Source organism: Peromyscus eremicus, chromosome 4, assembly GCF_949786415.1.
Source record: "Peromyscus eremicus chromosome 4, PerEre_H2_v1, whole genome shotgun sequence".
NCBI classification, from domain to species: Eukaryota; Metazoa; Chordata; class Mammalia; order Rodentia; family Cricetidae; genus Peromyscus; species Peromyscus eremicus.
In genome coordinates this window covers 128,755,043-128,780,087 of record NC_081419.1, presented here as the reverse complement: position 1 = coordinate 128,780,087, position 25,045 = coordinate 128,755,043, and the positions used below count along the sequence as shown (strand labels likewise).

At 41.8% G+C, this 25,045-nt stretch overlaps 1 protein-coding gene across 2 annotated transcripts in view; it reads right to left on the bottom strand.

Moving 5' to 3' along the window:
- Positions 1-20,583, bottom strand: part of Acss2 (acyl-CoA synthetase short chain family member 2) — a 37,713-nt gene extending 17,130 nt beyond the window's left edge. Inside the window, exons 1-2 of one of the 2 annotated variants that reach the window (XM_059261724.1) lie at positions 20,356-20,583; positions 14,803-14,998 (exon numbers count right to left, since the gene is read on the bottom strand). In XM_059261724.1, the coding sequence (XP_059117707.1) occupies positions 14,803-14,998; positions 20,356-20,533 (374 nt within the window). In that variant the 5' untranslated portion in view covers positions 20,534-20,583. The remainder of the gene's footprint in view (positions 1-14,802; positions 14,999-20,355) is intronic. The other variant, XM_059261725.1, reaches the window with a different exon arrangement.
- Positions 20,584-25,045: the final 4,462 nt, after the last annotated feature.

The window sequence follows — 25,045 nt, the reverse complement described above, 5'->3', positions numbered from 1 at the left end:
TGCTGACTACACACACAAACACAAATAAGCATAAATGTATGTATCCAGGATTCAAACATGAGTCTGCCTGAAAGTATATTTACACACCCCCTACATGCACAGCTTGCCTTTTTAGAAACTTTTCATCAAATCACTCTGCTTTTATTTTTTAATAAAACTTTCCATTATTTGAAATAATTTCACTTATTTTACCTGCTTATTATTATTCATGCTCTTTACAGGAATATAGGCCTCATTAGAGCAGAGACCTAGCTTGTCTTGTTTACTGCTGTATTTCTAGCACTGAAATATGGATGATGAATAGGAACAGATGTGCACAGCTTATATATGCACAGCTTACTTGAACCCACTTACACACACACACAGAGTGTTCCTCTCTTTGGCTATGTGTACAAGCTATATATTATTGATATAGGTACATTACTCATTCCAGTGTCTTCTTTCTTTGTCACAGACACCAGGCTTGGGACCCTGGCTAGTTAGAAGGGGGAAGGGACAAAAACTTGCCTTTTCAAGATACGAAGCCCACTAGGATCCTTGAACTTTTACAGAACAATTAATTTGGTCTAACTCTGAGATTCAAAGAGACTGTTAGCTATGATTGGGATCAAAGGGTGGTTCGCAGAACAGGTATGAGGACTCAGAGTCCAGTCCTCTTTCTTCCACAAGGAAGGGGGAATTGCAAGATCAAAAATTAACAAGGACTGGGCTTGAGATGTAGCTCAGTGACAGAACATTTTTCAAGCATGTGCAAGGTCCTGGGTTCAGTTCTCAGCATGATGGGAAAAATTAACCATGTCCAGGCAAATGAGTGAAGTAGATTACATAACTAAAATTTGACAGAGACAGGAGATTGTTTTCTTTCCTCTTAGCTTTTCTATATGAGAGCAACAATATCTGTAAAACTATATTTAGCCTCAATTTAGGGGCAACAATAGAGAAATCAACTAGAAAACACAATACATGCTTTGGCATCCAGTACCTAAATTTAGCTCCTGTTAAATTTCGTTCAACGGCTCGATGTTGTTATTTTTTAAGGGTGTGGAATATATTTTTGTTAAAAATTTAAGTACTGATAACTAGTTTTCAAAAATTTAAAACACTGTAAACCAAACAGAACTATTAATGAGATATTTAATTGATGGATTACTGATTGAGAATTTCTGCTATAAACCTTACTACTTGCCCTTCACTTGGGGGCCATGTGGTTAGTGGGCTAACACAGGATACACAGTCACTAGGTCCTTCTTATGTTCCTCCTCTGGGGAATCTTCTACAGAGAGTCTTTTCAAACTAGCCCTTCTACACACCCTCCAACTTTAATCTGCTGTTAGTTTAATATATTTAGGAGCTGAAGAAATGGCTCAGTGCTTAAGAGCACATATTGTTCTTGCAAAGAACCTGAGTTTGATTGCTGGCACTCACATCAGGTGGCTCACAACTACCTGAAATTCCAGCTTCAGGGAGCTAACACCTCTCTGACCTCTTTGGGCACACGCACAGCTACACATACACACACATAAATAATAAACTTTTAAATATATATGTATATATGTGTGTTTTCACAATTATTTCTATTGTCCCTGTCAAAACCACCACTAGGTGAGTCAGGGGTGTTATTCTTTTGCTCAAAACACTCAGGTTGGTTCTCACACAGTTTTGAGTCAAAGTCAAAGTCCTTCCAATAGTCTATTAGTTCTTACATGATCTAGTCCCTTTTTATACCCACAAGTTCTTGTTCTGTCTTCCTTCCCAGCTCCCTCTGCTCCATACACTTGACTGCCTTAGTGCTGGACAAAAACACTCAATCCCAGAATCCTTATCTTCTACTTATAGCACTGTCCCCAGATGACCGGCCTATTTTTTGTTTTACAGATACCCCTAGACAATTGTCAGCCAATCAGGGTCCTGAACTCTGGAAATCCCCTCACCCCAACCTCTGCTATGATAAAAACCCCACCCCACCTGAGCTCGGGACTCTCTGCTCTCACCACTGTGTCGGAAAGATAGAGGGACCAAGCTCCGGAGCTTGAAATAAAGGCTCTTTGCTTTTACACGCAGGATTCGGTGTCTGTGGTGGTCTTTTGGGGATCCCCACGATCTGGGCATAACAACATAAGAAAGAAAACCAAACCCCTGTACCTTGTTATCTTCCTCTACTTCATCTTGTGCCATTCTCCTATTCTGTTTTTTGTTTGTTTGTTTGTTTTGGTTTTTCGAGACAGGGTTTCTCTGTGTAGCTTTGCGCCTTTCCTGGAACGCACTCTGTAGCCCAGGTTGGCCTCGAACTCACAGAGATCCGCCTGGCTCTGCCTCCCGAGTGCTGGGATTAAAGGCCTATTCTGCTTTCTAAGGCTCCAAACACAATCGCCTTCTTGTAGACAGAGCACCCCACGTTCATTTACTATCTTTCCTTAGTTCTTTGAATTGTTCTATCTTATGCTGCAGATCTTAGTTTAAATATCAACTACCTAGTGAGATTTTCTCTCATCATTCATTCTAAATAGCATCATCCCCTCTTGTTTCTCATCATCATATTCTGCTTGTGTTCTTTGTATTTTTCTCAAGCTATACTTCAGTGATTTACTTTTAAAATTGGGGCTAGGGAGCTGGCTCAGTTAGTAAAGTGCTCACTGAACAAGCATGAGGAGCTGAGTTAGGATCCCCAGTCCCCACTAAAATGTCTGGGTGCAGTAGTATGTGCCTGAACACCTGGCAAGTCAAAGAAATGGGGATCTCTGAGGTTTGTTAAGCTGGCTAGTCTTACTGAATTGGTGAGCTCCAGGTTCAGTGAGTGACCCTGTCTCAAAAAAAATGATTATGGTAATGAAGCAGGTTAGCACTGTGTAACTACAAGTGGAGTAGTTAGGTCTCTTTGGAAAGCTGGGTTTACAGAGAGTCCTTCAAAGTGTCAGAGGTATCCAAAGACAGGATGGGCTCCTTTGGGAATTCTCTAACTCTGAGGTAACATGTAGAATTTTAAGATTTGCAGAGATACTAAAAATCAAATCCTGTCATGAGAACCAAGCAAAACCAGTCTTTCTCAAAATATGCTCAAATAATGCTAATAATGCAGTTTCTAAGACACCCTCCCTAAACATACACTACAGAATTGAAGAATAGGATTGTTCAGTTTGCCCAGGAAAGCTCTAGTAGCTATTTGTACTAGATGATTCTCCAGAGAATGTGGCATTGGTATTTTTTTGTTAGAGTTTTGGTATTTGAGACAGAGTCTTGCTATGTAGCTCATCTGGCCTCAAACTCCTGGTAATCCTCCAATGAATGCTGGGATTATAGGTGTGTGCCACCGTACCAATCTTGGACTTCTCATTTTACAAATTCCCCTATATAATTTATATTCATGAAGATTATTAACTTTAAGAGCTTCCAACTTCTTTTTTATTTTATTTGAGGAATATTGGTGATCAAACTCAAGGTCTTGTACATGTTAGGCAAATGCTCTAGAACTAAGTTACATCTCCAAACTTTGGTTTTTTGAAGCCAAATCTCACTAACCCAAGCTGGCCTCAACCTCTGGGGTTATGAGATTATAAACATAACATTACATGCCTGGAAGAATAAGAATACTTTGAGCCGGGCGTGGTAGTGCACACCTTTAATCCCAGCACTCAGCAGATCTCTGAGTTTGAGGCCAGCCTGGTCAACAGAGTGAGTTCCAGGACAGCCAGGGCTGTTATACAGAGATACACAAAACAAAAACAGAAAAGGAATACTCTGAAACTATAAGAATGAAGAAATAACATGAAAGAGTTCTATGACCTGTAAAGTATTGCACAAATATATGGAACTCTAATGTAAACATACCCTCAGGTAATTTTCTCCTTCTACCAAAGGAGTAGGAAGTGGAAACAATGTAATTTGACAAATTAGTAACCTAATGTTCCCGGTGGGTACTTCTGCTTTCATTGTAGCAGAAAGGTGGAGGGATGCAAACCTCCAAAATTGAATCGCAAATCAATTAAAGGTTAAAGAAGAATGCAGCTTTTGAGATCTACCATTCTTACCTACCCTAAGGCACAGGAATGGTAAGTGATGGCCTTGGGGTTCCCTAGGACATTACATTATTCGAAAGTGGTGCTGTCCAACATAGTAGACATTAGCCATATATAACTAGTAAACACTTAAAATGTGAGAGAAAAACAGAAAGTTTTATTTAGTCTTACTTTAAATATAATATACCTTAAATATAAAATAACATGTGGTTAGTAGTCATCACATTGGACACTGCAGCTTGACATTCTAGATGTCCATTGAAGACATTTTCCTCCTAAATAGCATGGTCTTTTCCAAAGGGGAATGTTTCCAAAGCCAGAGGGAAAGGTAAGGAAGAAAATCAATGTGTTAAAGCTCTGAGAACTGTATGGTTAAAGGAATTCAAACTTACAGAGATTTGCCTGCTTCTGCCTCCTTGATGCACCACCAGGGCCCAGCCAAGAAATTTTAAGAGACTAAAAATTCAGTTCTTCAATTTCTGTATGTAATCTTTCCTAACACTGATCTATTAGGAAATCTGGAGAGGATTTTCTTTTCCCACTCTCTTTCATAATTACCCTTTCTTCTATGTTTTAAAAAAATGTCTCCGGGTGGTGGTGGTGCACACCTTTAATCCTAGCACTTGGGAGGCAGCCAGGCAGATCTCAGTGAGTTTGAGGCCAGCTTGGTCTACAGAGTGAGATCCAGTACGGCCAGGATTGTTTCACAGAGAAACCCTGTCTCAAAAAAACAACAAAAAAAAAAGTCAGAGTTTTCTATTCTAAACATTATTATGGAGGTAGTTGAACCCTATGCTTCACATATCCTAGGTATGTGCTTTCAACTGATCTATTACCCTAGTGCTGAAAGAATTTTCAGGGGTACTCTCTTCCTATATAACAACTATTTGAGAAGCTTGTAAAAATAGATTCAGAGGTTTTATTTTCTGGAGATTCTGGTTAAATAGGCTGGCAGGGTTGGAGAGATGTTAAGAGCACTGTCTGCTCTTCCTGAGGACCCAGGTTCTCTTCTCAGCATTTACATGGCAGCTCACAACCATCTGTAACTCTAGTTCCAGGGTATCTGAACTCTCTTCTGGCCTCCACAGCTACTGCACACATGAGGTTCACATACATACATGCAGGCAAAACACCTACCTATACATATAAAATAAAAATAAATAAATAGTCTGGGATGGGGTTCTGAACTTCTAACAAGATTTTCAAGTGCTTATTTTTGCATGTAAAAATGCAGGATCCCCTAGTTCTAATATGGAATTACTAGACCTAGATTTACTGTTTATCCCTAATTCAATATACGAATTTGCACAGACTCAGGCTCTATTTTTTTTTCCTCTGTGAAATATAAGATGGAAAAAGAGAGTTGGAAGAGGGGAAAGGCTGGTGTTAGATAGGAAAATCTCTAGTGTATCTTAAACTTGTTGGTTCTTTTCTCCTTCCCAGTAGGGGAGCAATTCTCTAAATCAGTTTCAAAGAAAATATGTAGACACAGAAAGGAAGAGGGTGGAAACTAGCAGAATTTGGAGTCAGGTCAACAAATGTTCCTGAGTTTCTTTTTTTTTTTTTTTTTTTTAAGATTTTATTTATTATGTATACAGTGTTCTGTTTGCATGTATCCCTGCAGGCCAGAAGAGGGCACCAGATCTCATTACAGATGGTTGTGAGCCACCATGTGGTTGCTGGGAATTGAACTCAGGACCTCTGGAAGAACAGCCAGTGTTCTTAACCTCTGAGCCATCTCTCCAGCCCGTTCCTGAGTTTCTATAGTGGATCAGTGGGCTCATTCGTGGAAGACCCAGAATATAAAACTTATACAGCAATTGAATACTTGCTTACATGGGGTAGAGGGAAAACTTAGCTGATATAAAGATCAAAGAAAAGTAATGCCATACCTGCTCACATGTTGAATAAATCAATACAGGTGCAGTTTATTCTTCACATGACTACAGTATATAACTGATTTAAAGGTCATCCTTAACCTGATCCTCACAACTACCCTAGCAGTAGGTAGAACAAGTATTACTATTCTCATTTTAAAGTTACAAGAAATCCAGAGGGAGAGGCTTGCCAAGGTCACACAAGGGATTGAATGTAAACCTGTAACTAAGACCCAGGTTTTGAATTCCAGACTATTTACTCCACTGCACCAAAAGAACATGGAGAAATCACTCTCCTGAAATCCGCTACAAGCATTGTGGGAAGTTAAGGACACTCCCATCTACTTTGAACTTCAAACTGTGACCAAGACCACAGTTACCATGATCTTTTCAATTGCTTGACAATTTCCTAAAAGACCTACAACCTCAATCAAGCAAGGAAGAACTCATATGTCAACTTTAATAGTCCGTGGTGGCTAGTGAGATAGCTCAACGGGTAAGGGTGCTTGCTGCCAACCTGAGTTCAATTCTCAGAACCCACATGGTGGAAAAAAAGAACTGTCTTCAACAAATTGTCTTTTGGCTTTCACACACACACACACACACACACACACACACACACACACAAAACAAATAAATAAATAAATAAATGTAAAAGAAAAACAGTCCCTGGCATTTTCAAGAGTCATGGGAGCACATGTATAGCCATTTGCTCCTAGAGACATGCCCTCCACATCTCCACACTCTCCCTTGAAATAATTTCCTTTTTTACATTTCTTTGTTTCCTTATTTCACATTGATTCTAACAATTCATTCCTAAAGAAGATTTGCAGCTGACAATTGTGTGAGCTCCATAAAAACAAAGACCAGATTTTTCTTGTTTATCACCTAAATACTTACTGTAGTATCTGAAACTTACCTATAAATATGAAAAAGTTTAAAACCTGCTGCTAGAGGCTAATAGAGTATTTATGGATAGATGTTCACTAAATCTAGATATCATATTTAAGAATCCCTAACTGAATATACATTGGTATAAAATAAAAATAGCAACCTATTTATTTTAGTTTAGTATCTAGGTTATTTTGTTGGCTGTTAAGACTGGAAAGATAGCCTTTAAAAACCATGAGAGTAAAGACTGGAGGACTAGTCTAGACTGACGGAGACTAAAAAGACATAGCAACCATATATAATATATTAATATTATATGTTATATGTTAATTCTATTTATCTCAGCCCTCTTGCTATAAAGGACATTTCTGGAACAATTTCAACAAAGTGGCAATGGAGTCCAAGGGTTAGATGGCAAGTGATATATGAATATTGATTTCCTTGTTTTGAAAGTCATATTACAGTTATGCATGAGAAAGTTCTTGTTTATCTTACCCTCAAATTGTTCAGGGAAAGGTTATTTGTATTGTCTTTGTAACTTTTCTATAAATTTGATAATTTTCTAATTGTCATACTATGTTTATTTATCTTAAACTTCAGATAATCCTTGCAGCAGTTCTTTTGGTTTGGTTTGGTTGATGGTAGTGGAGATTAACCTAGAGCCCACATAAAAGCACACTACCACTGAGCTGTATCCCTAACCTTCTTACTTATTTGTTATTTTGAGACTGCATCTCATTAAGTCACCCAGATTGGACTGAAACATAATTCTATAGCATAAGCAGGCCTTGACCTCTCAATCCTATTGCCTAAGTTTCTTGAGTAGTTAGATTGCTGGCCTGTGCCACCAGACTTGGCTCCCTTATAATCTTTTGAGATGGACAAGATTTGCTATCCCTTTTGAAAGGTGAGAAAACTAAACCTCAAGAAGGATGTCATTATTTGTTTAAGATCCCAAAAGCAACTAGGGCCTCTACCTACAAATCCTCAGGCTGGGCTTCTTATCTTTCATATATACACTAATGATCAAAAGAATGGTTTTTTTCCAAATATAAACCTGACATGTCATAGCCATACTTGAACCCTTCAATAACTTGCTAGCACTTGTCACAACTACAACTTTATATGTTTGTGTATGAAACAAAAAGTCCTGGTCTTTTCCCCGGAACTTCTCTTTCAAATCCCTTATCCATCTAGAATAATGGAAATTCCATTTTTCTAGTTGATAAGAGAGGTGGGGAAAAAAACTTAAGAAATGTGTCTTTTTGTTATTTATTTTTATTGAAATGTAGTTGCTCTATGTAGCCTAGCCTCATACTCCTAGTTCAGCCTCCTGATGCTGGGATTATACTTATGACACCATGCTTGGCTCCTTGGAAATATTCTTCTTTAACATATTTTTTTACATTTACTTATTTATTCAGTGTGTATGTGTACATGTACATGTACGCATGCCATAGCATATGTGTGGAAGTCAGAAGACAAGTTGTGGGTTCTGGGAGTCAAACTCAGGTAATCAGACTTGGTGGCAAGCACCACTACCTGATGAGCCATATTGCTGGCCCTCCTTGGAGATACTTTTTTACTTCATTCTCTTAGATCACATATCAAGCTCATCTGTAAAATCTATTGCCTTTTTAATAAATAAAATCTGACCCTTTCCCTGACTTCTACCATTATCACTATTGTCAACTCTTTCCTGAACTACAAAAGTGCCTCTCTGCTGATCCCCTCTGTGTTGCCCTAAGCTTGTTCTCAATTAATATGTTGCACGTATTCAGTGGAAAATTATTTAATGAGTGAGCATATCTCAGTTAAAGAAAAGATACTACTTTATTAAGCTTTCACTTTAATATCTTTAGCTTTATAAGTAGTAGTTGACATTTCCAAGAACAGCCCTATACCCTCTTAATAGACTACTGACTAGACAAATGACCAAGTGTCCAAGAAGCAAAGGCTGTGAAAGTAGAAGCATGGTGTCTGGAAGAAGGAGTAGAAATTGTCCTCCTGTCTAGAATAAGTTATAATTACGCCGGGCGGTAGTGGCTCACGCCTTTAATCCCAGCACTCAGGAGGCAGAGCCAGGCAGATCTCAGTTCTCTGGATTCACACTCCTGCTTCCATACCCATTTTTTTTTGTTTTTGTTTTTTGTTTTTTTACTTTTGAGATAGATTCTCAAATAGCTAGGCTTGCCTCAAACTTGCAATGTAGCTGAGGCTGGCCTTGAACTCTTGATGCTCCTTCTTCCACCTCTCAAATGTGAGGGTGTGTGCTACCTTTCCCAGCTCCAGATTAACCTTTTTTTAATCTAGCTGTGGCCACATCATTCTTCTTTGTAAGAATCTTCTAACAAATCTCAAGAGTAGTGATCTATTCTTGGGCCTTATCCACTATTAAAGAAGTGTTGAGGCCAGCAGGCTGCTAGACCATTTAGAACCTTCCATGATGGCAAATTCCATGCACTCTTGATTCAAAATAGGTCCAGATTTTGAGCACTTTTAACCACCTTCACAACTGCCACTATTACCTAAGTCATCATGGCTCACCTAGATTTCAACCTTGTAATTGGTCTCACACTTTCTGCTTTTTATTCTCAATTTAACATACAGGTCCTAAGTAAAATCCAAGTCGTCATGCCATTGCTCAAGACTGTCTAGTGCATTCCCATTTCACCATGCATAAAAAGCCACAATCTACATTAGCTTCCATGGTTCTAAATGACCTAGCATCCTGTGGACCTCAGTACTTCCCCTTGTCTTACATGGCTTGAGCTATACTAACTTACCCATCTTCAAACACACGAAGCATCAGCACATACTTGCTCCTCCATCTATCTGGAACATTTCTCTTCCCTACTCCAATTATCTGCATGGCATACTGCATCATTTCTTTCAAATCTCTGCCCAAATGATGTCACTCTATCAAAGGATCTTCCCTTATCAGTCCCACTCTGTGTTGTCATTCCCTTTCCTGGTGATCTGCATTTTTATATCACATTTATCACTGCCTGTTCTATTTGTTTATGTGTCTGCAAGTCTGTGTGTGTTCTAAGGACGGGACTCAAGTCCTTGTAAGGAAAGCCCTTTACTAACTGAGCTGTTTCCTCAACCCTCTTTGTCTTATTTTGTTTGTTCACTGTCTGTCTCTTCACACTGCATTAAAAAAAGAATTTTGTGTTTTGTGCAGCACAGTACCTGGTATTCAGTGAGTTCTCAACAAGTACTGGTTGAGTAAACAAATTGTTCCTTGCACAAGCCTTTTATTCTAAAGAGATTGGTGTGTTGTGTTTTGTTTCTAATCCAAGTTATTTTTATTTTTTGCAATTTTAAAAAATTAAAGTATAATTATATCATTCCTCCCTCTAACCCCCTCCCATATCCCCTCTTCACTCCCTCTCAAATTCAGTCTCTTTTTAAAAAATTATTACTATTTTATATATGTGAATAAATATATAAATACAACCTGCTGAGTCTGCTTAGTGTTGCTTGTATGCATATGGTTTCAGAGCTGACCACTTGGTGAGACTTACTGTCCAAAAATACAGTAATAGTGATTAATATCTATTAAGCCCTTTCACCATACCAGGATATTGAACACATGAGTTTGTTACCCTATTTAATCTTATTCAGTTAACAATTCCATAATATAAAAGCTATTTTTGTGTATGTTTTATTTTTTCTCTGGGTTTTTGGGGATAGGGTCTCATGTAGGCTAGGTTGACTTCAAACTCTCTGTGTAGCCATGTCTGACATTGAACTCCTGATCTTTCTACCTCTACCTCCTGAGTTGCTGCTGTTTAATTTTTTGTTTGCTTTTTTGGTGGCAGTAATTTTAAATACCTATTTGGTCTTCCCAAATAGAATGTAAACCCCATAATACTGGATTTAACAAACCTTATCTGTTTTTTAAATTTCAATTTGAAAATAAATAATTTGACTAACATGGCCAATCTCTCTTTTTCTCTGCCATAGCCTAGTGTTGGACCCCTTGAATGAGGCAGTATTACAATGAAGAAAGGAATCGTTGACTAGGAATAAAACTATCTGGAAATTAGTCTCAATTTTATCTTCAAACAGGTATATAACCCTGAGAGAAATCACTTTCCCTCTCTAGCTAATCTTAGATCTGTTAATCTATAAAGAAAGTTGGCCTATGTGGACTCTAACAGTCACATAGAGTTCTAAAAATAATATAATTCCATAAACATTTATTATGTGCCAAGCCAAAGTAAAAGGCCAAATTCTTCCTTGTGGTGGTTTTGTTTAGCTAACTAGAGTATGCTCTTAAGAGTGCTATTTTCCTCGTGGGATATATATATATATATATATATATATATATATATATATCCAAGATGAGAAATGAACTGTAAATGTGGTATGCTAATAATACTGCATTCATCTAAATGACACTAAGCTGAGAAGAAATCGATAAGAAAAGAAAGCTTGCCAGATATGATCAGTATCTGGGCTAAGGCAGGAGGATTGCCATGAGTTTGAGACCAAATCAGGTTACATAATGAGTTCCACGATAGCCTGGGCTACATAGTAAAGACCCTCTTCCAAAAAAAAAAAAAATATATATATATATCACAAGGCCCTGGGTTCAAATCCTAGCACTGCCAGAAAAAAAATCATTAAAAATTTTATTTTTTAAAGCATCAATAAAAAAATAAAGGCAGAGCCGAGCAGTGGTGGTGCACGCCTTTAATCCCAGCACTCGGGAGGCAGAGGCAGGCGGATCTTTGTGAGTTTGAGGCCAGCCTGGTCTACAGAGTGAGATCCAGGAAAGGCGCAAAGCTACACAGAGAAACCCTGTCTCGAAAAAACAAAATAAATAAATAAATAAAGGCGGATCCTAACAGAGAAGACTTGGGGGCAGAGACAGAAGGTCTTAGAATATACATGTAAGAAAGTTTGGGACATTCTGAGTATATGATAGTACAAGGAAAAGATGGTAGGTAACTGATGGCTTCAGAGAAAACAAAAAATTTGTACATGAAAGGAAATGCAAAGGCTGGGATATAGCTCCATTAGTAAAATGCTTTCCTGCCATACACAAGTCTCCAGCATAAACTGGGCATGGTAGTACAGATCTATAATTCTAGTACTCAGTAGAGGGAGGTAGAGGCAGAGGATCAGAATTTCATGGTTATCCTTGGCTACATAGTTATTGAGGCTAGCCTGAGATATGTGAGACCCTAGAGAAGAGCCATTTTAATACCCTTACTACACTACTCTTTTTTTTTTTTTTTAAAGATTTATTTATTTATTATGTATACAGTGTTCTGTCTGCATGTAACCCCTCAAGCCAGAAGAGGGCACCAGATGTCATTACAGATGGTTATGAGCCACCATGTGGTTGCTGGGAATTGAACTCAGGACCTCTGGAAGAGCAGTCGGTGCTCTTAACCACTGAGCCATCTCTCCAGCCCCTACTACACTACTCTTACAAAGACCGTGGATTGAATTTAATTTAAAAATTATGTTTAGTGAAAGAGAGAAGTTAAAGGGGCGTTTGAGATTTAAACTCTCATCTATGATAACAGGAAGCCAATCTCTTCTCTAAAGACAATTAGACGGGGACTGGGAGTGTAGCTCTGTGGTAGAGCAGTTGCTTAGCATGTGCAAAAGTCCTAAATTTAATTCCCAGTTCCATAAAAAGCAGCAGCAGCAACAGCAGTAGAGAAAGAGGAAGAGGAGGAAGAAAGAGAAGGAAGAGGAGGCAGTGTAAGTATATTTACAAATATGGGCTCAACGAAGGGAAGCAGCTATATATCCAGCATAGCATATTTATACTTTGTTTTATTATAACAAATGCAGTCCATTCATAGTTTACTATAAACATAAAAGAATTGAAAATTAATTGTCCATTTGATACTTTTTCCCATTCTCTACTCCAGTATTTATAACACCTAATACTGAGGCTGAGTATTCAATATCTTTTTACAATTCTTTATTATTAAGTGTGTGTGTATGTGTGCATGTGCATGTGAGTGCAGGTACCTGTGGCATCTACAAAAGGGCATCAGACTCCCTGGAGCCAGAATTATAGGTGGTTTAAACTGCCCAATGTGGGAACTGAGTCTTCTGCAAGAGCAGTATGCTTTCTTAACCACTGAGCTATCTCTCTCTGGTACTTAGTATCTTTAAAAATTCTTGTTGAACAAGTATCATGTAAAAGCCAAGTAATAATGTCTTACCACAGAGTTAACAGAATTTTGTATCATTGGAAGTAACTTTGTAGATTACTTAATTCAGCGCTTCCTAAATTGGTGTTCCATTGAACAGTTTCTTTCTTTCTTTTTTGCTTTTTCAAAGAGACAGGGTTTCTCTGTGTAGTTTTGAGCCTTTCCTGGATCTCGCTCTGTAGACCAGGCTGGCCTTGAACTCACAAAGATCCTCCTGCCTCTGCCTCCTGAGTGCTGGGATTAAAGGCGTGCGCCGCCACCTGGCTAACACTGTTTCTTATAGAAAGTGTTAACATACATTGGGGATCCAACACAGACAAGTTTTGGGGGGTAGGCATGTGAGGGATCTGGGAGGAATTAGGGGGAGGAGTTGGAATTGAAGATGATCAAATACATTGTAAGAAAGGCTCAAAGAAGCCAGGCGGTGATGGTGCACACCTTTAATCCCAGCACTCGGGAGGCAGAGCCAGGTGGATTTCTGTGAGTTCGAGGCCAGCCTGGTCTACAGAGCAAGCTCCAGGACAGGCACCAAAACAGAGAAACCTGTTTCGAAAAACCAAAGAAAGAAAAAGAAAAAAAAAAAAAAAAAAGAAAGGCTCAAAGAATTAATAAAGCATATATCTTGTTTTTGTTTTGTTTTTGTTTTTTTGAGACAGGGTTTCTCTGTGTAGTTTTGGTGCCTGTCCTGGATCTCGCTCTGTAGACCAGGCTGGCCTCGAACTCACAGAGATCCTCCTGGCTCTGCCTCCCAAGTGCTGGGATTAAAGGTGTGTGCCACCACTACCACCACCACCACCACCACCACCACCACCACCACCACCACCACCCGGCTAAAGCATATATCTTGAAAAAGAAATCTTGCCAGGTTGCCAGGCGGCGGCGGTGCACATCTTTAATCCCTGTACTCAGGAGGCAGAGGCAGGCAGATCTCTGAGTTCAAGGCCAGCCTGGTCTACAGAGCGAGTTCCAGGATAGCCACAGCTACACAGAGAAACTGTCTGGAAAAATCAAAAAGAAAAAGAAAGAAAGTAATCTTGCCAGGTGTAGTAGCTTTTGTAGCTACTGTGAGCATCAAATAAGATATTTTTTAAGCTCCTAAAAACAGTATCCAACCCTTAACTCAATAAAAGGTAATGATAACAATGACAGAGCTAGCAGAACTTAACACTCATTTTTTGTCCCAAAGCAAGAATGAAAAAAAAGACCTAGTCCTGGTCTCTTCTGTATACCCATTCTCCTCATCTCCAACCATAAACAAAGAACAGGAGGGCCACTTGATTTTCTTTTGACTCGGTTACCAGAAGTTATGTGATCTGAAGAAAATAATTTAACTTCCTTGATGTATTTCTCCTTACTGAAATATCAAATTAATGACACTTGGCTTACTCTTCTTGGTTGGTGTAAGGATCAAGTAAGTTTGTAGATTTAAAGTACTTTGTGACAATCCAGTGTGGATGGCATACAACTGTAATTCCATCAGTTAGGAGGCACCAGTTTTCATTACATAGCAAATATCAGACCAACCAGGATTTCACAGTTAGATCTCTATCTGAAAAAAATCTGGAGGTACGGGTTGGGTGGGGGTAGCAAGAAGATCAGCAGGTAAAAGGCATTTGTCCCCAAGCCTGATGATCTGAATTCAATCCCTAGGACCCACAGTGTGGATGAGAGAACCAACTTCTGAAAGTTGTCCTCTGACCTTCACACTCACACGCCATCCACACTGATTGCTTAGTTAATTTTAATAATTTTCAATTTAAAAATAAGGCACACTGTGAATTATGAAACACTATATGAATATGAGATTTTTATCTGTCATAGACTATATTTTACCAGTAAAAAGCAACTTTATCTCCAAGTTTTTTCTCATGGACATTTCGATCCAGCACATTGTAGCAGATGTTTGTGGTTGCTCCTTTCATCCACTCAGTGAATATTTTCCCTTTAGTCACATCGAAGTTGTACTGGAGGAATGGGCCAGGGCATGGGGTTTTCCAATAAAACTCCTTGGCAATGCTTCCCCAAAACTCTGCAACCAAAAGAGATGTCCACATATCACTAAGGGTTTCAAACATATTTGTCATCAGATGGATTACTAGCATATGAACAGGACCAAGTTATAATCACCCTGTCCCAGGACTCAATAGCTGGCTAATCTAATCACCTATTACTCTCCTGCCTACAGTCTATTCCTGAATCTCAATTCAGATTGTTCCTTCTATACACAAAGCTGTCTATCCAAGTGTAGTGGCACATACTTATTATGATTCAGGCACCTGGGAGGTGGAGGCAGAATTATCAGTTCAAGACCAGCCTTTACATAGGGAGTTCAAAGCCAGCCTTTGATAATAAGACCTTATCTCTACCAGACACACACACACACACACACACACACACACACACACACACACACACACTCAAAAGTATCATATCCATGCTGAACTTAGCACAATGAACAGTACCTAGTAGGCAATCAATAAATAAGAAATTCTTTACCCAGATAGTCTTCCACGATCATCTCTTAATTTGTTCATTCTCTCTTAGCAATTATTTATTGAGAATTTCCTTTACAACAACTTGCACAAGTGTTCCTGTGTGCCAGATGTTACTTAAAACTATTTATATCACCGGGCGGTGGTGGCACACGCCTTTAATCCCAGCGCTCGGGAGGCAGAGCCAGGTGGATCTCTGTGAGTTTGAGACCAGCCTGGTCTACAGAGTGAGTTCCAGGAAAGGCGCAAAGCGACACAGAGAAACCCTATCTCGAAAAACCAAAAAAAAAAAAAAAAAAAAAAAAAAAAAACAAAAAAAAAAAAAAAAACAAAACTATTTATATGTATTTTTAATTTGATTCTCACTATACCCCTATGAGGTATATATTATTTTGTTTCTTATCTTATAGATTTGAAAAATCAAGGTTTGGAGACATTAAATAATTTGCCTAAGATTTCACAGGTTATTAAGTCAAGAATGGAACTTCCATGAGAAGACATGTTTGCTAATTTTCAAAAGACATGTATATATTTTACCCTTGGACTAAAAGAAAGTAACTACTATGGTATGAGAGAAAACCAAAGGTTTATGTTTAGAGAAACTATTTGAGACTGAAAATAAAGAAACTATCAGCAGGAACTAATTCATAATTTGGCATAGTGAAACAAAACAATAGAATTGAAAGCTAAATCACATGGTATACCACCTTTCAATCTATTAAGGAAATAAAAATGAAATCAACCCATGGTGCCACCATATACCTAAAACTAGCAAAGATTTTTAAAATCTAATTCTATGCTTTCACTACGTGAAATCTGTCTAGACAATCAGATACTTTTATACAATAATAGCACTGTAAGAAATGTCTGGCCAGCTGTGGAACCTGCATGGGACTGGACTAGGCCCTCTGCATATGGGAGACAGTTGTGTAGCATGGTCTGTTTGAGGGGCCCCTGGCAGTGGGATCAGGATCTATCCCTGGTGCATGAGCTGGCTTTCTGGAGTCCATTACCTATGGTGGGATGCCTTGCTCAGCCTTGATGCAGTGGGGAGGGGCTTGGTCCTGTCTTAACTGAATGTACCAGGCTTTGCTGACTCCCCTTGAGAGCCCTTACCCTTTTGGAGGAGGGAATGGGGGTGGGAGGGAAAAGCTAGGGGCCAGAGCGGGAGGAGGGAAGAGAGGACGATCTGTGGTTGGTATGTAAAATGAATAAAAAAGTTTCTTAAATAAAAAAAAGGAAATGTCTGGCAAGAGTTATAAAACTTTTTAGAACCTTTATTTGCTAACTCAATTTTGCAAATATATTCCAAGAAAATAACCCAAAAGAAGGTAATAAGGCATTACTAAAAAGGTTTTTATTACAACACTACAGAAGTGAAACTAGAGAAGGGTACAATGATGTGGACTGTAATCCTAGCACTTGGAAGGTAGAGCTGGAGAATCAGGAGTTCAAGGCAAGCCTCAGCTAACAGGAAATTTGAGACCAGCCTGTGCTATTTGAAACCCTGACTATAAAAAAATTCATAAATAATAAAACCAGGGCTGGAGAAATAGCTCAATTCATAAAGTGCTTGCCATACAAGCATGAGGATCTGGCATAGTGCACTCATTTGTCATTCTAGTACTTTGAGGGCAGAGACAGGTGGAATTCTGGGGCTTGCTGTGACACCCAAGGTTGTCCTCTAGTCTACACACACACATTAAAACAAAATCAAAATGCCAACAATTAAAAACTGGTGAAAAGTAGTAACATATATTGTAATATAATAAAATACTGAATGGCCATTTTTTTTTCAAAAAGCAAACAGAAACTGACATTTAGTGAATATACAAAACTGTAAAGATAGAAGATAGGACTGGCCTAGTTTAATTTAATCGCTGTAATATAAACTTATGAAGTATACATATTATCCTAATTTTATAGTGAACAGGAACAGAAGGGAATGGGCAAAAACAAAGACATAGAAAGGGACTTTTGGGTATCCAGGATATCAAGAAGATCTATCTAATATGAAGAATGTAATAGAGAATAGTAGAGATAAGATTCAAGAGGCAAGGCTAGATTACCCAGAGGCTCTGAAAGAAAATCAGAATCTTTTTATTTATTTATTTTGGTTTTTCGAGACAGGGTTTCTCTGTGTAGCTTTGTGCCTTTCCTGGATCTCGCTCTGTAGACCAGGCTGGCCTCAAACTCACAAAGATCCACCTGGCTCTGCCTCCCGAGTGCTGGGATTAAAGGTGTGCGCCACCACCGCCCGGCTCGAAAATCAGAATCTTAATTTAGGGGAACCATTTTAAAAAAGCCCGGCATGGTAGCACCTGCCTATAATTGTAGCATTCAGGAGGCAGAAGAGAGGCAAGTCTTGTCTATATCTACATAGTGAGTTGTAAGCCAGCCAGGACTATATACTAAGACCCTGTCAGAAAAGAAAGAAAGAAAGAAAAAGAAAGAAAGAAAGAAAGAAAGAAAGAAAGAAAGAAAGAAAGAAAGCAGGGAGGGAGGGAGGGAGGGAGGGAAGAAAGAAGGGAGGGAGGGAAGGAAGGAAAGGAAAGGAAAAAAGAAAAAAGGAAGAAAGGCAGACAGAGGAAAGAAGGAAGGAAGGAAGGAAGGAAAGAAAGAAAGAAAGAAAGAAAGAAAGAAAGAAAGAAAGAAAGAAAGAAGGCAAGGAAGGGAACGGAAAAAAGAAAGAAAGGAAGAAAGAAAGAAAGCCAGACAGAGGAAGGAAGGAAGGAAAGAAAGAAGGAAGGTGAAGGAAGGGAAGGGAAAAAAGAAAGAAAGGAAGAAAGAAAGAAAGCCAGACAGAGGAAGGAAGGAAGGAAGGAAGGAAGGAAGGAAGGAAGGAAGGAGAAAGAAAGTTTTTTACAATGGCAGCATTCCCAGAATATCAGCCTAATGGTGTCTAGATAAGTCTGCTGGAGCAACTGATGGTATTAAGACTAGGGAGGAAGGGACAAATTAGGAAACTGCTTCCTGCTCTCCAGACTTAAAATGTCTGTGGAAATGGGGAAAAAAAGGATCAATCTGAGAGATATTTTAACGTAGTATTTGACGAAATCTGGCGAAAAGCAAGCTGTAGAGTCAGAGAATAGCATATATTCAGAGTATTGGTTCTCTGTTAAGACCATGTTGGCTTAAATCCTAACTCCATCAATGACTTGCTTTATGACCTGATGTAAATGAATTGGTCTCTCTAAGCTCCTGTTTCTTCCTCTGTAAAATGTGGTTTGTACTCAGATCAAATCATACTGAAATACTGCTCAGTAAACAATAAGTGTTCTATAAATCCATAAGGTATAAAAAGGATATCAGAGAAGATGATGATGGAAGAGGTTTATAGTTTGGGGTAGTGGCATTGACACCAGCAGAAAATAGAAAACTAGGGCAAAAGAGAAAGAAAGAAAAATAATTAGGGAAGAAAGCAAGTTTGGGAGAGAAAACTCACAGTCTCGTTTAGTTCAGTATAACATCATCGTCAGGGTGTGTGAAACACAAATGGTCTATAGTCCTATGAAATTTGGGGACCGAATATAAGTGAAATACAAGATATGAGGTAGATATGTAGAATAGGAATTACTGTGGTAGTACAAGCTTACCCCAGGGAAACAGAGGTAACTCATGATGGAAGAAAATACAGAAAGAGAAGGGAAAAGACACCGGGACTTCAGGACCCAAAGTTGGACACTACTGGTAGCAATGAACAACTTCACACTTGATTCAATACTATTTTGCATTGCTTAGTATCTGCCTCATTCACATTGTTGTTATTAAACAAATCATTACTTATTTAATGGCTACTGGGCATCAAACGTTCAATAATGGATCTTTTATTACCCACTTTAGTCCTCATAATCTATGAAGCTAGTATTATTATCCCTATCTTGGAGATGAGTAAATTTAAGATAGGTTTTTTAAATCTGCCTAAGACTGCAAGCAAAGCTTTTTATGCATTTTTCTGAGTGTGATTCGTGGCTTGTGTTTATCCTATTACCAAACATCATGTTGCCTCTCAACCAGAATGTGGTGGTGGTGTTTTATCGTTGGTTTTCTTTTTTTGGCAGGGTCTCACTATGTATGTAGTCCCGGTTGTTGTGGAACTACCCGGAACTACCTATGCACACCAGGCTGGCCTTGAATTTACAAAGACCTGCCTCTTCCTCTTCAGTGCTTGAAATTAGAGGTGTGTGCCAGCAGGCCTGGCCAGGATGTGGTTTTGCCCCCTAAACTGTCCTGGCACGTTTTTAAAGACAGAATTATCTCTTAGAACCTGAGTTACTACAACTTAGGTCCAAATTTATTTTTAAAAAAATTTGACATGATAACAACTTGTTCAATCGTATATTGGGATTGCCACTATATTAAATAGATGCAGGACCCTAAGATGGGAGCCAGACTTGTCACTGCCGCTGAGCGAAATGAGATGAGCGCACTCGTTAAAAATCTGAGGGAGGCAATTGTTGAATTGGAGGCAAAGACGGTTCTCTCTCTTCCGGGCTCTCCTTCCCTCAAGGCTCACCCTTGCTCCTTGGAACCCTTCTTTTACCTCGGGGACTCTCTTTCTCATGGAACTTTCTCCTCACGGAAACCCCTTTTCCAGTCTCCCCGAGGAGTTCTCCCCTCACCGAAGCCCGCTTCTCCTCACAGAACCCGCATCTCCTTGTGAAAACACACATCTCACAAAACTGCCAAGTCTCCAGAGAGTCCCCCAACTTCTAGGAACTCTCACTTCGCAGATCCCTCCTTCTTCCCATGGAACGCCATCTCTTTCGAACCCCTTTTTCCATCTCCCTCGGGGGCCCTCCATCTCCTGCCTGAGGGAGCTCGGTAAAGGCCCCTCGGAGCCCTGCTCCTCTGCTCACTGGCGCCCCCAAGAGTCGCCCGGGCCCAGCCTCACCCCGCGGCTCCTCCACAGAACGCCGGTGCAGCTCGCGGTAGCGCTGCAGAGAGGAGACGTGTGCCGAGCGTCTGACCTCCGGCGGCGGGGACCAACCCCGCAGCCGGCCCTCGGCGCCGGTCTCCTCCCGGGCCCGGCTCTCGCCGCCGCTCTTGCGCCGCTCCTCGGGAAGCCCCATCGCGTCAAGTTCTGAGCACCTTGGCCGCCGCTGCGGTCGCTGCGGGTGCCGGGGCGGGGAAAAACAGGTCGACCCTAGAGGCGGGGCCTCGGGCGGGGGCGGAGCCTGAGGCTGGAGGCCGTGCTTTTCGCATCCAATAGCAGGTAGGGCCGTGCGTGAGGGGGCGGGGTCAACAGAAACCGTGGAGGGAAAGGAGGGGTAAGGGGCGGAGCTGACTTGCCGGAAGGGGTGTAGCCGTAGAGTGAAAGTCGAAGGAATGGTCTAGGAATGACAGGAGAGGGGTGGAGCTTTGGAATGACAGAGGAGGGGCGGGGCCAGAAGTGACAGGCGAGGAGGCGGGTCGTGGAGTGATGGGGTGTCGCCGGCTGGAAGTGACAGGAGAGGAGGCAGGGCTGTGGAGTGACCAAGTTAGGGTCTTGGAGTGACGGAAGGGGGTTGGGTTTTGGCGCCGCGCAGCCTGAAATGGCTGGCTAACGAGAGGCGTTGGGTCATCCGTTGTGCCCTCACCGTGGTCGGATTGCACAATTCTGTCACTCCACCGAGTTGGATAACCGAGCGGAGTACAGTTCCTTCTGGGTGACACTCCTCCAAGTCTCCCGCCGAGCAACACCCCTACTCCGTTCTCATGGAACAATTCCTCCACGACCTTGAGGGCACAGCTCCCGAATATGACCCTTCCTTCCAACTCGGGTCATTCTGATTCTCTCCCACTTCTGAGGACAAGATGTTGTCATTTTCTTTGCTTCCGTAAATCTCTACCCTGATCTACAGTACAAGACTCTAAGTGAAAACCAGAAGGATCCTTCAGGTCTTTGCCAAAAAGCACAAGTTCTCTTTGCACAAAATCAGGAACAGAAATGACCTGGACGTGGTGGTGCACGCATGAAGCAGAGGCAGGAGGGATCTCTGAGTTCTAGGCCAGCCTGGTCTACAGAGTGAGTTCCAGGACATCAAGGGCTACACAGAGAGACCCCATCTAGAAAAACCACAAAAAAAGAAATAAAGAAAAGAAAGAGAAAAGGGGGAAAGGAAAGGAAATGTCACAAAACCAAGGAGCAAACAGAAGCTAGATCTTGTAAGATACCAAGGTCTATGCAAAGTAAAATAATAAAAATATAAAGAGGAATCATTTGCATTCTTTAATTCACCTAAGTATACTCCCATCTGCCAAAAATTGAGTTCACTTACCTCTGGCTTCCCTCTATCCTCTTAACCCAGAAGGAAGCCTAGTAGGACGCCCTCCAGCTCCTACCTACAGTTATCACCACGAAGGGGCCACCTCTTCTAACAATTCACAGACTGGCTGTCATGACAAGGATCTTGCCTAACTACTAGAGTGAGTCTGATGTCTGAAGCAGGCAGCTCCTGCCTTTTGATCCCTATTCAGGGCTTGTGACCCATCTACCCACCTGCTACCCCGATCTCTGTCCAACTGACCATAAGCTTATCTATCTCACCTTAAGCTGGAAAAAAAAAAAAAAAACTCCTCATGCTCAGATATATGACCTACCAGATCCTGAAGGGAGGATCTTGGGGCCCACTAAGCTTTTACAGACCTTGTAGAATAGACGTAGATCTCAGAGAGGGAACACATCAACTCCTCTGAATCGATAGACACTTAGTTGAAATTGCATGAACTGTGTTAGCAGGCACAGATTTTTCTGTAGGTCTCAGATCCCACGGAAGAGCTCTGGCCCTGCTTATAGGACATGGATGGCATTAACAGACTAGGAAACGCAGATTTCCTTCTAGGAGATGCAGACTTCCCTAACCCTGATGAGAGGGCTCAATCCTCACTGAGGAGCTGAAGGAGTGGACAAGGTTCAGCAGACACAGATCTTCACTGGTGGGAGTAGGAGATCACGGAAACAATGATCCCCACAGGCCTCACTAGTAAGATAAGGGACCTCTCTGTGGGGGAGAAGGCACATATAATTTTGCCTATAGGTATGAAGACCATCATCATCTTACTCCCACCTCCGCTTAACAGCTCTTCTTGCAGCTGTTCGCTAGCTACTGCTGCCCCCTGCTGTCTACAAGTGGTACTGTGGCTCCTCGTGTCCCCCCCCAGTAACGGTTAACATGGTTTAAGTCACACTGAGCATGGACCCAGGTTCAAGTCACACTGAGCCTGGACCCAGGGATTGGGAAAGGAAGGGATATTGTGTATCCTCGGCTTCACCATCCCTATCTCTCTGCCTGTGGCCTGAAAAGTAGAAGTTTGGACATAACTTTCATTCTTGGAGTTAGGGTAGCAGTTCTAGAGATGGACTTGGCAGGCACCTAGAGCGCAGAAATGTGTTCTCATTCTTACATTTCCTTTCTTTTTCTTTCTTCTTGTTTCTTTCTTTCCTAATGCTGGAGGCTCAACCTTCACACACGCAAGCATTCCACCAAACAGCTGCCCCCTAAGGCCCTGTTCTTACACCTTTATCCTTCCCATCCTACCCCTCCCCTTCTCTCCCACACCGTCATGACTTCTTTTACCTTCGTTCCAGAACCATATCAAGAACTCTTAAAACACAGAAGAACATTAAGGTTCCAAAGATCGTGTTCTGGCCTACTGAATTAGTTTCCTGGAGTGGAATCCGAGGGTTTGCTTCTAAAGATCCTGAAGTTGGAGTGGGGGACAGTAAGGGACACTCTCCCATGCGGACACATCAGGGAGGTTCCAGAAGGAGTTGGGGGTTAAAAAGAGAAGTGTGAGAACTATTAGAGCGCAGAAAAGGATGCGAGACTAAAGAGGGGCTCAAGAGGGGTCTGCAGACGAAAAAGCAGTCGGGATTAAGAAGGTGTTGGCGTTTTAAAAGGAACCTAGGGGTGAGGTGAAGAAGTCAGAGTCTTAAGTCTGGGGTGAGTGGTCTGAGATGGGTCAGAGGGGTAGCATGAGATCAGAGGAGGAGATCTTGGTGCCCACAGAGAGGTTTGGTCCAAGAGAGTGGTCCAGACAAAAGATCTGGAGTCAAAGTGGAGTTTGCGATCAGAAGTCAGACTGTGGTCCTAGGAGCGTATGGGCTCTGAGCGGGATTCAGACTGGAAGGAAGAAAGACCAGGACTGCACGGGGGGCCCTGAGCAGCGTCCTCTTCCTGGCAAACCTTCCACTGCCCTCCCGGCTCCCATCCTCCTGCACCAGTGTGCAGGCTGCTAGCAGTAGACTTGAAGGAGGCGGGGGCGAGTCAGACCAGGACACTGCTGAGGGTGGGGGCGCCCCCTCCCGGCTGTCCAGGAGCTCAGACCCCGCCCTCCGCCCTCGCACCCCCCCCTCCATAGCCACTTCCGGCAGGCGCTGCGCTGCTGGGGGTTAGGGCGAGGATGGCGGCAGAGAACGAGGCTAGCCAGGAGAGTGCCCTAGGCGCCTACTCGCCAGTGGACTACATGAGCATCACCAGCTTCCCGCGGCTGCCCGAGGACGAGCCAGCGCCTGCGGCCCCGCTGAGGGGCCGCAAGGACGAGGACGCCTTCCTGGGAGACCCGGATACCGGTGAGGCCCTCTGGCCCCATCCCTGCCCCGCCTTGGGGGGGTCCCGGTCCTCCTTCATCTGTTCTGGGCATCCTCTTCCAGTCTCCCATCTCCTCCATCCATCCTTTCATCCTGGACCTCTCTCCTTCTCCCTCAGCTCTGTTAACTGTGTGGTGGGGAAAAGGGTATTTTTGCCTTAGAGGCGTAGGATGCGACACGGGAGAGGATGCAAGGACTGCGGTAGGAAGGATTATGATTACCCGTTAGGAAGAACCTATTGAGAAGGAAGGACTGCTGGAAGGGAGAGCCTAAAGAACAGCTGTGGTCACCTAGGAAAGGCTTCTCTTTAGTCACAGAGGACAGGATATTAGACACCAAGTCACAGGCTGCAGCAGGAGGGGATGGAGTCTAGATCTTAAGGAGAACTTCACCACAGCTAGGGATTATGGGAAGCATTGAGTCCGGAGAAGAGCTGAGAATCCATCTCTTCATGTCCAGAGATGAGTAAAGAAAACATGATTCCCTTCTGTCTGAGAATTCTGGATATTGGGAGACAAGGGGATGGACTGCATGACCTCTCAAAGTCCTTGGGGACTACAGTGCCTTTGATGTTCTGTGGATTACTCTACCCCTTCCAGAGATTTGGGTCTGGCCCGGATGTTAGCTGGGTTGGTGGGAGCGGCTGGTCAGCAACAAGATTGTTCCCCAGAAAGCAGTCTCCAAATTTTACTGTGTTCTCAACCCTCTGCAGAAACTGAAGGAGATGGGGGTGGGGGAGGGAGGCAGGACTTGAGAGAGAGCTGGGGGCCAAGAGCTCTCTTAGTATTCCTTCCCTAGTGCTATCTCTCCTATCCATGTGGCCCAGCTCTATACTCCCCTCCATTCTTTATCCTGCATCCCTATGACCTCTTTCCCTCAACGTCACTTCCTGGCATTAGAGCATCTTTCTGCCTCCCTCTCTGTCTTCCTCCGGGTGCCTGCACTTGAGCTTTATCCCTTTCTGTACTGGTGGATGCTGCTTTGCTGGCCCAGCTCTTCCTGTTCTGTTGTC